Genomic DNA, 13,442 nt, shown 5'->3' with positions numbered 1-13,442 from the left:
CATCCTTTAAATTCGGAAAATATGAAATATACTTCAAGTTTAATTTATCTAAAAAGTGTTCTTTCTTTTATAGGTAATTAAAACAATTTAAAATTAGACTAACTTTAAGAAGTAAGCATGAATCACATCAATGACAATGTATTTTTATTTGTACATTGCAATATCTGTTGTGCTTATTTTCATCCAATGAATTTAAATGAATATAGGGTCAGTGTGTTGATTGACACATTGACACATGGTTGACTGATTATTGAGAATTTGGCCATTTTTCATAATTTTTATTGTTAAAGAGAAATGCTGATCTCTTTCTAAGGAAACCAACCAAATAGTTACCGAGCTCACCACAAAGCTTACTTGAACAGATTTAGCCTTTATCTGGCTGTGTTTTATTTCCCCTATACTCAAGGAATGTTTATATATTATCCAAAATGTCAATGTCGCTTAACATTTTCAGTTTTCATAGAAACCTGACGCCAAGAATTCTGATGAAAAAGGGAAAAAAAATTCATATGATACTTTTATATTCTATTTTGAAAAATCCAACAGTTGAATTTCACTTTTCACTGTGATGCTGGATGTTTTATATCCACAGCTTCACAAAGTCACTCCTTCCAGGTGGAGCTCAGGGTGGCTACAATATTCCAGAGTATTTGGAGCACCACCCTCCATCCCTAACAGTCCTCCGGAAATAAACAAGCGTATAGCAGAAGGAGTTTTTCATGAATTACCTAAAATGATTGGACTACTTTCTATTTCACATGTTGAATGTACATAAATGTTATCTTCTGAGAGCAGAAGGCAAGGCAGTGATTGTACTTTTCTATCATATTGTTAACACCTGAACATTTTTTTGTAAATGTTCTTTAATTGTTTCATACTGAAATACTTAAATTAATCTCCCAATGAGCAAAGCAGAGTATTTAGGAGCCCTGATGTGGAGTCAGCTGCTTGCATATGAGTTCTGCCTCTCTCACTTTCTAGCTGTGTGGCTTTGGGCAAGTTAACTAATCACTCTGTTCCTCAGAAATCCTGTGGACTCATTCATAATAGAGCCTTCTTTCTGGTTAGAGTTAAAGACCAAACAACCCAGAAAACAAGATTAATGAGACTCACATGAAGTAAAAGTAATTTTCTATTAATTTTTTTCTTATCAGAGAAAAAAGTCTAAGATGTGCTTATACATCAAAAACTAATAACAGAAATATACATTTCCATTCAGTAAGGAGTGCACAGAGCACATCACACACAAACTAATTTTTACTTTAACCAGGTAGAGGAAGTGATAGAGAGAGGAAGAAGCAAAGCATTCCTAGAAACACAGACCCAACAACAAAACCACATAGAAAAAATAGACTAACAAAGAGCAGAAAGGAAAAACAGAGGCACCCCCAGAAATGTATGTGTATGGGTATGTGTATGAGTTTTGTGTTGGGAGGGAGGAGGTAGGATACAGACAGAAGAAGAAGAAACAATCACAGATAGAAAAAAGGTTCAAGTCAGTGCTAAAAGAGGGCCTTTTGGAAAAGAAAACATAATTTCACTCTTACTTTCATAAACTGAAATTACCAGTTTGTGTATTTTAAGAAAAGAAGCCATTAAGAAGTTTTCAAATAAAGTTGCAAGATTGTATAGTAATCTATATTTCTTGCTCTCTTGTTTGGGAGGAAAAAACTAAGACTGTGATCTGATAAGAAATTAAGTGCCTGCGATTACCAACACCAATCCTTAAGGATAAACTACTGAAAAATTGGATAGAAAATTCTATGCATACATTTACATCAAGCAAAAAAGAGAGAAAACTAATATTTTAAATAAAATAAAATATTATTTATTCTAAACTGGAAATAACTTTACATTTTTTTTTTCAGATATCCCTTATTTCTACAGTTTTAATAACGCTGATTCTTGGAATTGTAATTGCAAGGCTAGTTTCATTGGATTCACACATGTAAGTTTTATTGTTGCATTTGTTGGTCTTTGATTTTTAGCCTTCATATGGATATTTATATTGCACACTGTAAGTACAGAAATACAAAGTAATTGTGCTATCATAATCATTTATCCTTAGAATTTGACAAATTGAGAGAAAATAATTATATCTAAGGAAACATGCATTTTTCAGTTGGACCTGGCATGGCTGATTGGATGAAAATCAATTTTACTTATTATTTTAACAGCTACCCCAAAAAATTAGAATAAGGAAGGGATCTTGAATAGTGAAAAATAGGATCAAAGTAGACCACTCAGGAAGAAAAGTGGTTGCTGGTGAAAGTGTCTACATCTATCCTAGAGATGGGCTTGTTCATAACAAAATTTTGCCAGTCTAGGCTGAAATGAGAAAAGTAAAGGCAACATAAGTGGGTGTTTTTCTCCATTAAACTAAATGTATTCACTTTGAAAACCTCTTGTTATTCCCTTCTAAGATTCTATTGTTTAATTATTTTGTGTTACATGCTCCTTGATTTCTGAACTGGTGGTGATAGCTGTTAGTGGTGTTTGTTTTTTTTAATGTTATTATATGGCAAAATAAAATGCTGGCAACTTGGTATTGATTCCTCAAATTTTAAAAATCTTGCATATCCATGAAATTTAAAATTGTGGGTACCATTGATCTAAGCTACCAGAAAAGAACCAGGTAAGATTCATCAGATAAGAATTAGATAGTACATATTCCTTAGAGAAGGCTGGAATGAAACTAGCTTAAGTTGACTTTAAAACATAATTGAATTCCCACAATGCATGATAAGTATATATTGAATAAACAGTTAATTAATACATTGTGGAGTTTCCATGATACCTTAAATATTTCTCTAGTCTAAACAAGACAAAGTGAAATTCATTTAAAGCATTGTCTAGCACATTGCAAGGAACATACTTTGATGAATGGTTGCTGTGGGAAAAATTAAGAAACCTGGTGAATAGTTATCACAGATAATGCAGTCCCAAAGGTAACTTCTTTTTTTCTTATTGATTAATTGCTGTTCAGCAAAATTACTTCATTTCCCACTGTATACACTTTTTTTCAGGCTTCTTAGTTTACCAGGAAAATGCTACAAAAATACCTCAAGTTTATTTGGAAATATGAACTATCTACTCTAACTGTATTTGAAAGGGTATTATCTTTGAAAAAGCAAACACCTATTTTTCAACAGATATAGACATTTGACAAAAGGCCTAAATATCTATAATGTTCATATTGATTTTCTCTTCAAATAACTTAATCCTGGTTCATATTGTTTTTGTAATGCACCTGGTTCACTTCAGTGTGATCATTCATTCTTTCATTTAGCAAATACTTTTTGAGTGCCTATTGTTTGCGACTACTGTGCTGTGCACTGGGAGGAGAGGAACAGAAAGGCGTAAGTCATCATCTGCTGCAAGTTGTTCGCAATCATATATGGAGAATAGACTTATTAAAATATTCAAGAAAAACAAAAACAAAAAAGAAGATGAAGAAAAAGAAGTGACAGCACTGTTTACAGGTAGAAAAGAAAAGCATGAATGAGAACAGAGGCAGTGCCAAAGAAGTGAGTGCTTAGTAGTCTAGATCAGGGAGGGCTCTCTGGAAGAAGAGAAATATGATCCAAGTGTTTTAAAAGATGAATGGGAATTTTTTTTTCAGATAGATGAGGGCATAAAAGATATTACAGGCCTGGGAAAGATAGATATACAAGAGCACAGAAGTATGTATTCCATTCTACTGACAATTATTTAGTGTCTATTACACTGGTACTATATTCAGTTCTGGTGTTCAAAAGCTGAATTCACAGCAACAAAAAGGTGACGTATATTGAGAAATATCCAAAAGATAATAATGTTTGGTTATATTTAATTTGTACAAGACTAAACAATTTTTGTTTTATTCTTATAAAAGTAATTCTAGGGAACAAATCATAAGTTCATAATAAGAGATCCTACGCATTTGGTAAATATAGTACTATGAGGAAATATTGAGAAAAAGAAAAAAAAAACATGAGTAGTTGAAATTGTGAGGTAAACAAATTAATCATGAGTTAAAAGCAATGATTTTCAGCTCCAGCTTCACTTTAGAACCACCCATGTAGCTTTAAAAACTACTGCTGCCAAGGCACCACCTGCAGAGATTGGGCTGGCATGGGTCTAGGAGCCAGGTAAGGGATTTATTTAATAACTGATGGTTCTGTTGTGCAACAAGGATCCAGAACCTCTTGGTTTTATAAAGATTAGAATCTAAGTACACATTTTAAACTGATACATTGTTTCTAAAATAAGACAAGGAGATTTTGTGTTATGTTAGTTACTGTTATATGGTAATTTTTCATGATTCATTTTCCACTTTTTTTTTCAATATCTTTTATATGCAAAATGTGATGTGAGATACTCTCATGGATCCAAACAGAAATAAAATACCTCTGCTCTTAAGGGCTTACAGTTTAGGAGGGAGATAAGGCTATACAAATGACTGTCACGAGAGGCAGTGTAGCTTGATAGAAAGGAAAGAGGAAGGAGAGTCACTTCCCTGGTGGGATTAATGAATTGATTTTATGGCCAAAGAGCCATTTATCTCTGTTGTAAACAAAATGTGGCCTGTATCTGCTTGACCTTCCTCTAGTGGTGATATAATATTTTTTCTGAGCCTTTGTAATTTTTCTAATAACAGATTATTTACTTAACCCTTTCAGTATTTAGATGTTAAAAGAAGTACGTTTTTAAATTTGTGCTGCCTTTTATGTCTGTTTGAACACTACTGCAAACAACTCCTGTTTGTTCAGATTCACGGTCCGGCTAATCACATCCCATGTTCAGGGGCTGACTAGGCAGGCAGGTTTCTTTCTGAAAATATGATGGCCGCAAATGCTTATAATCCATAAAACATGAGAAATTCAATACTCTATGTGATTTTTTCCCTTGCTTTTGGTTCAAATGAATGATCAGAAAAACTGTACTTTTTCCACAGAGCCTTTAAAGTGGCATTTGAAAAAGATCTTTAAACCCACTATCCTAAAAGAGGAAGGTCTGTCATGGTTACTGGTATTGACCTTGTTACTATGGAAACACCTTTTTAGTGGTTGTGTTTTATAAATAAAGCACACAATTCAATTTCCTTTTCCATAACTCATAGTGCCATAAATTCTGCTTTTCAATATGGTTTCAAATATCTCATAGTCCAATAACTTTCAATTCTTTTTGGAAATAATGTTCAGTTTTATTTTAGTTTCTAACCTTTTGCTTTCTTAAAACTGAGAATGGCAAGGCTATTTAATTGCTTTCCTGCAGGTGTGCTAGTATCAAAATGCAATAGCACAGCTCTCCCATTTTACATTTTTTAAAAAAATCTAGATTCAGAGGCATTATCATTGTGAAAACCTCCATTCTGTGCCTCATTAATATTCAATTCTTTACATTGAGAATGGAAATTATAATCATGCATCCCAAATTACAACTATTTTCCCTTCATATGACATCTCTTTCATAGTATTTTAATCAATAGTGTGGCATTTTAAGCATAATTCCACAAAGTATGTCTATACTTTGAACAAATATGCATGTAAAACATGCCTTCCCAGAGAATTTAAAAAATATTAGTTTCCTTATCCCTTAATCATTCCAACCCTGAAATTCCATCATTTTTTGCTGCACATAGAGAGGATCTAGAGAGGAATAAAGACAGGATTTAAAAAAAAAATGGGTAAAGGCAAAGGAAGAGTGCATATCTGAGGAAGGGAATGATGCCTGTTTTCATGAAGGTCATCATATGTGGGGAAAGACATAAAATATACACACAAGAAAATACATAAAAGATGAATAAAGAAAATTTAACAAATACAAAGCTTTTTTTATTCTTGTGTGCTGATCTTTCTCATTTTCCACAGTGAAAGTTCCATATTTAACCAACTAAAATATTCAAGTTCTGAACCTCTGCCAAACACACTCTCCGATAATAATCTCATCTCTGAAAAAAATAGAGGTTACTGGGCAAGAATATTCAAATTTCCTCCATTTGGCCTCAGAATGTATTCATATTTTACTCTCCATATTCTGATCCTATTATTTCAATAAGAAAACACCAGCTCTTTTCCAGGTATCACCATCCTAACAATATCCTAAATTCCAACCTTTCAAGATCTTCTGTGGGTACACTTGGTTCTATTACTGACATATTTTAGCTTGGTCTACAACATTCTCAAATATCTCCTGTAGTTAAAAGGATTTTGTTTTGGAGCTGTTACTCTCTCACGTCACTATTTTCTTATATTACTTTCATTCATTGATGCTTTTCTCAAAAAGATGAGATTTGATGAATTTACTTCCCTGGCATTTACTCACATATTTACTCTCTTTCACCTGGCTTCCACCCATACCATTTGAATGAAACTCGCAAAGGTTACCAGTGATGTTCTGTAACCTGAAGTGGACATCTGTTGTGTTCACCATGAAATGCTTACTCTCCCTTCCTTCCCTTGGCATCAGTGCCTTGATTTCCATTGGGACTAACCCCTCCCACATGCTCAGTCCATGGCTTTAGTTAGGGTGATCCTAACCTTACCTGCCGGGGTGGGTTAACCTTTATTAACAAGGTAAACCCATTGTTCAGCACAGTACCTAACTTAATTAAAATTCAGCAAAGAATTTTTGAGTAATCAATTGAGTAGAAGAATGAATCCATGTGCCTTGTGGTTTTAGTCAATTCAACTTGGAGATTAACTGACCAAAATTTTGGAGTAATGAGACAATAAAGATTTCTAGCATAAACTCTTACTGTCTAAGATAAATTTTTCTGAGGTCACTTTTACGTTGGCAAAATTTGCTAACTTATTTGCTAAATCCATTTGACTCCACCTATTGTCAGGTTCTACAGCACTAGTAGAGCTAGCAATATGTTTTACAAGACAGATTGCCTACATGTAGCAACACACAGAACCATTGTTTTACTTGAATCTACATGAAGCAGGAAACATATCTGAAATATAGCACATTCTTAAGGAGGATTAGTGCAGTCATTTTAAGTGTCAGGGATGCTAGAGGAAGGTCCTAGGCTGCTCAATGTTAAGAACTCATTCCACGCATCAACAATTATTTTTACAGATGGCTGCTTTAGTGAGGTTTGGCACCTGTCTGTTATTACCATTTAGAAGCCAGGCTGGGCACTGGCAAGGATTCATAACCAAAGAGCAAAACCAGAGGATATAGTCATTCAATCAGAAGCATGTATTAAATGCCTACTGATGCCAATCACTCTTGTAGGTACTGGGGCTGTGAAGAAAAAGTCTTTGACTTCAGAGCCTTATAGTTTATGGAGGGGGGAAAGACTTATCAAAGATCATTCAATAAAATATTTAATGGAAGTATGGGCAGAGTGCTGTGAAAACAGAGAAACGGCCCTAAGAACAGAACCTGTGTAGGCAGATAATGTTTGATGATAGTACAACACATCTGCTTGAAAAATATGTAACATCAGTTGGGTCAGAAAAAGGTGGGGAGGGGAGAGATTAGGGCTATTGTTGGCAGACGTGTTTGAGGCCCCAAAGTGTAATGGATATAAAAGTAGAAGCAGGAGGCGGGGCAAGACGGCAGACTGGTGAGCTGTAAGTTTTAGTTACTCCTCCAGGAAAGTAGGTAAAAGGCCAGGAACTGCGTGGACTGGACACCACAGAGCAATCTGTCTTTGGGCATACTTCATACAACACTCATGAAAACGTGGAACTGCTGAGATCAGCGAAATCTGTAAGTTTTTGCGGCCAGAGGACTCGCGCCCCTCCCTGCCAGGCTCAGTCCCGGGGGAGGAGGGGCTGTCAGCTCCGGGAAGGAGAAGGGAGAACTGCAGTGGCTGCTCTTATAGAAAACTCATTCTACTGATTCAAACTCCAACCATAGATAGACTGAGACCAGACACCAGAGACTCTGAGAGCAGCCAGCCCAGCAGAGAGGAGACAGGCATAGAAAAAAAACAACACGAAAAACTCCAAAATAAAAGCAGAGGATTTTTGGAGTTCTGGTGAACACAGAAAGGGGAAGGGCGGAGCTCAGGCTTTGAGGCGCATATGCAAATCCCGAAGCAAAGCTGATCTCTCTGCCCTGTGCACCTTTCCTTAATGGCCCTGGTTGCTTTGTCTATTAGCATTTCAATAACCCATTAGATCTCTGAGGAGGGCCGTTTTTTTCTTTTTTTTTTTTTTTTTTTAAATCCTTTTTGCTTTTTCTAAAACAATTACTCTAAGAAGCTCAATACAGAAAGCTTCAAAGAACTGCAATTTGGGCACGTCAAGTCAAGAGCAGAACTAAGAGAGCTCTGAGACAAAAGGCAATAATCCAGTGGCTGAGAAAATTCACTAAACAACACAACTTCCCAAGAAAAGGGGGGTTTCCGCTCACAGCCACCATCCTGGTGGACAGGAAACACTCCTGCCCATCGCCAGCCCCATAGCCCAGAGCTGCCCCAGACAACCCAGTGTGACGGAAGTGCTTCAAATAACAGGCACACACCACAAAACTGGGCGTGGACATTAGCCTTCCCTGCAACCTCAGCTGAATCTCCCAGAGCTGGGAAGGTGGAGCAGTGTGAATTAACAAAGCCCCATTCAGCCATCATTTGAGCAGACTGGGAGCCTCCCTACACAGCCCAGCAGCCCAGAACTGCCCTGGGGGGACGGCACTCACCTGTGACATAGCACAGTCATCCCTCAACAGAGGACCCGGGGTGCACAGCCTGGAAGAGGGGCCCACTTGCAAGTCTCAGGAGCCATACGCCAATACCAAAGACTTGTGGGTCAGTGGCAGAGACAAACTGTGGCAGGACTGAACTGAAGGATTAGACTATTGCAGCAGCTTTAAAACTCCAGGATCATCAGGGAGATTTGATTGTTAGGGCCACCCCCCCTCCCCGACTGCCCAGAAACACGCCCCACATACAGGGCAGGCAACACCAACTACACACGCAAGCTTGGTACACCAATTGGGCCCCACAAGACTCACTCCCCCACTCACCAAAAAGGCTAAGCAGGGGAGAACTGGCTTGTGGAGAACAGGTGGCTCGTGGACGCCACCTGCTGGTTAGTTAGAGAAAGTGTACTCCACGAAGCTGTAGATCTGATAAAGTAGAGATAAGGACTTCAATAGGTCTACAAACCCTAAAAGAACCCTATCAAGTTCAACAAATGCCACGAGGCCAAAAACAACAGAAAATTATAAAGCATATGAAAAAACCAGACGATATGGATAACGCAAGCCCAAGCACCCAAATCAAAATACCAGAAGAGACACAGCACCTAGAGCAGCTACTCAAAGAACTAAAGATGAACAATGAGACCATAGTACGGGATATGAAGGAAATCAAGAAGACCCTAGAAGAGCATAAAGAAGACATTGCAAGACTAAATAAAAAAATGGATGATCTTATGGAAATTAAAGAAACTGTTGACCAAATTAAAAAGATTCTGGACACTCATAGTACAAGACTAGAGGAAGTTGAACAACGAATCAGTGACCTGGAAGATGACAGAATGGAAAATGAAAGCATAAAAGAAAGAATGGGGAAAAAAATTGAAAAACTCGAAATGGACCTCAGGGATATGATAGATAATATGAAACGTCCGAATATAAGACTCATTGGTGTCCCAGAAGGGGAAGAAAAGGGTAAAGGTCTAGGAAGAGTATTCAAAGAAATTGTTGGGGAAAACTTCCCAAATCTTCTAAACAACATAAATACACAAATCATAAATGCTCAGCGAACTCCAAATAGAATAAATCCAAAAAAACCCACTCCGAGACATATACTGATCACACTGTCAAACATAGAAGAGAAGGAGCAAGTTCTGAAAGCAGCAAGAGAAAAGCAATTCACCACATACAAAGGAAACAGCATAAGACTAAGTAGTGACTACTCAGCAGCCACCATGGAGGCAAGAAGGCAGTGGCACGATATATTTAAAATTCTGAGTGAGAGGAATTTCCAGCCAAGAATACTTTATCCAGCAAAGCTCTCCTTCAAATTTGAGGGAGAGCTTAAATTTTTCACAGACAAAGAAATGCTGAGAGAATTTGCTAACAAGAGACCTGCCCTACTGGAGATACTAAAGGGAGCCCTACAGACAGAGAAACAAAGACAGGACAGAGAGACTTGGAGAAAGGTTCAGTACTAAAGAGATTCGGTATGGGTACAATAAAGGATATTAATAGAGAGAGGGAAAAATATGGTAAACATAATCCAAAGGATAAGATGGCCGATTCAAGAAATGCCTTCACGGTTTTAACGTTGAATGTAAATGGATTAAACTCCCCAATTAAAAGATATAGATTCGCAGAATGGATCAAAAAAAATGAACCATCAATATGTTGCATACAAGAGACTCATCTTAGACACAGGGACACAAAGAAACTGAAAGTGAAAGGATGGAAAAAAATATTTCATGCAAGCTACAGCCAAAAGAAAGCAGGTGTAGCAATATTAATCTCAGATAAAATAGACTTCAAATGCAGGGATGTTTTGAGAGACAAAGAAGGCCACTACATACTAATAAAAGGGGCAATTCAGCAAGAAGAAATAACAATCGTAAATGTCTATGCACCCAATCAAGGTGCCACAAAATACATGAGAGAAACACTGGCAAAACTAAAGGAAACAATTGATGTTTCCACAATAATTGTGGGAGACTTCAACACATCACTCTCTCCTATAGATAGATCAACCAGACAGAAGACCAATAAGGAAATTGAAAACCTAAACAATCTGATAAATGAATTAGATTTAACAGACATCTACAGGACATTACATCCCAAATCACCAGGATACACATACTTTTCTAGTGCTCACGGAACTTTCTCCAGAATAGATCATATGCTGGGACATAAAACAAGCCTCAATAAATTTAAAAAGATTGAAATTATTCAAAGCACATTCTCTGACCACAATGGAATACAATTAGAAGTCAATAACCATCAGAGACTTAGAAAATTCACAAATACCTGGAGGTTAAACAACACACTCCTAAACAATCAGTGGGTTAAAGAAGAAATAGCAAGAGAAATTGCTAAATATATAGAGACGAATGAAAATGAGAACACAACATACCAAAACCTATGGGATGCAGCAAAAGCAGTGCTAAGGGGGAAATTTATAGCACTAAACGCATATATTAAATAGGAAGAAAGAGCCAAAATCAAAGATCTAATGGATCAACTGAAGAAGCTAGAAAATGAACAGCAAACCAATCCTAAACCAAGTACAAGAAAAGAAATAACAAGGATTAAAGCAGAAATAAATGACATAGAGAACAAAAAAACAATAGAAAGGATAAATATCACCAAAAGTTGGTTCTTTGAGAAGATCAACAAGATTGACAAGCCCCTAGCTAGACTGACAAAATCAAAAAGAGAGAAGACCCATATAAACAAAATAATGAATGAAAAAGGTGACATAACTGCAGATCCTGAAGAAATTAAAAAAATTATAAGAGGATATTATGAACAACTGTATGGCAACAAACTGGATAATGTAGAAGAAATGGACAATTTCCTGGAAACATATGAACAACCTAGACTGACCCGAGAAGAAATAGAAGACCTCAACCAACCCATCACAAGCAAAGAGATCCAATCAGTCATCAAAAATCTTCCCACAAATAAATGCCCAGGGCCAGATGGCTTCACAGGGGAATTCTACCAAACTTTCCAGAAAGAACTGACACCAATCTTACTCAAACTCTTTCAAAACATTGAAAAAAATGGAACACTACCTAACTCATTTTATGAAGCTAACATCAATCTAATACCAAAACCAGGCAAAGATGCTACAAAAAAGGAAAACTACCGGCCAATCTCCCTATTGAATATAGATGCAAAAATCCTCAACAAAATACTTGCAAATCGATTCCAAAGACACATTAAAAAAATCATACACCATGACCAAGTGGGGTTCATTCCAGGCATGCAAGGATGGTTCAACATAAGAAAAACAATCAATGTATTACAACACATTAAAAACTCGAAAGGGAAAAATCAATTGATCATCTCAATAGATGCTGAAAAAGCATTTGACAAAATCCAACATCCCTTTTTGATAAAAACACTTCTAAAGGTAGGAATTGAAGGAAACTTCCTCAACATGATAAAGAGCATATATGAAAAACCCACAGCCAGCATAGTACTCAATGGTGAGAGACTGAAAGCCTTCCCTCTAAGATCAGGAACAAGACAAGGATGCCCGCTGTCACCACTGTTATTCAACATTGTGCTGGAAGTGCTAGCCAGGGCAATCCGGCAAGACAAAGAAATAAAAGGCATCCAAATTGGAAAAGAAGAAGTAAAACTGTCATTGTTTGCAGATGATATGATCTTATATCTAGAAAACCCTGAGAAATCAACGATACACCTACTAGAGCTAATAAACAAATTTAGCAAAGTAGCGGGATACAAGATTAATGCACATAAGTCAGTAATGTTTCTATATGCTAGAAATGAACAAACTGAAGAGACACTCAAGAAAAAGATACCATTTTCAATAGCAACTAAAAAAATCAAGTACCTAGGAATAAACTTAACCAAAGATGTAAAAGACCTATACAAAGAAAACTACATAACTCTACTAAAAGAAATAGAAGGGGACCTTAAAAGATGGAAAAATATTCCATGTTCATGGATAGGAAGGCTAAATGTCATTAAGATGTCAATTCTACCGAAACTCATCTACAGATTCAATGCAATCCCAATCAAAATTCCAACAACCTACTTTGCAGACTTGGAAAAGCTAGTTATCAAAGTTATTTGGAAAGGGAAGATGCCTCGAATTGCCAAAGACACTCTAAAAAAAAAAAACGAAGTGGGAGGACTTACACTCCCTGACTTTGAAGCTTATTATAAAGCCACAGTTGCCAAAACAGCATGGTACTGGCACAAAGATAGACATATAGATCAATGGAATCGAATTGAGAATTCAGAGATAGACCCTCAGATCTATGGCCGACTGATCTTTGATAAGGCCCCCAAAGTCACCGAACTGAGCCATAATGGTCTTTTCAACAAATGGGGCTGGGAGAGTTGGATAGCCATATCCAAAAGAATGAAAGAGGACCCCTACCTCACCCCCTACACAAAAATTAACTCAAAATGGACCAAAGATCTCAATATAAAAGAAAGTACCATTAAACTCCTAGAAGATAATGTAGGAAAACATCTTCAAGACCTTGTATTAGGAGGCCACTTCCTAGACTTTACACCCAAAGCACAAGCAACAAAAGAGAAAATAGATAAATGGGAACTCCTCAAGCTTAGAAGTTTCTGCACCTCAAAGGAATTTCTCAAAAAGGTAAAGAGGCAGCCAACTCAATGGGAAAAAATTTTTGGAAACCATGTATCTGACAAAAGACTGATATCGTGCATATACAAAGAAATCCTACAACTCAGTGACAATAGTACAGACAGCCCAATTATAAAATGGGCAAAAGATATGAAAAGACAGTTCTCTGAAG

The 13,442-nt window shown here is 36.7% G+C and overlaps 1 protein-coding gene across 1 annotated transcript in view; it reads left to right on the top strand.

The window, feature by feature from the left end:
• Window positions 1-13,442, top strand: part of SLC38A11 (solute carrier family 38 member 11) — a 70,812-nt gene that overhangs the window by 24,282 nt on the left and 33,088 nt on the right. The window contains exon 7 of the mRNA XM_037850413.1: window positions 1,869-1,948. Coding sequence (XP_037706341.1) covers window positions 1,869-1,948 — 80 coding nt within the window. The remainder of the gene's footprint in view (window positions 1-1,868; window positions 1,949-13,442) is intronic.

Source organism: Choloepus didactylus, chromosome 9, assembly GCF_015220235.1.
Source record: "Choloepus didactylus isolate mChoDid1 chromosome 9, mChoDid1.pri, whole genome shotgun sequence".
NCBI classification, from domain to species: domain Eukaryota; kingdom Metazoa; phylum Chordata; class Mammalia; order Pilosa; family Megalonychidae; genus Choloepus; species Choloepus didactylus.
This window is presented reverse-complemented; position numbering and strand designations above follow the sequence as displayed.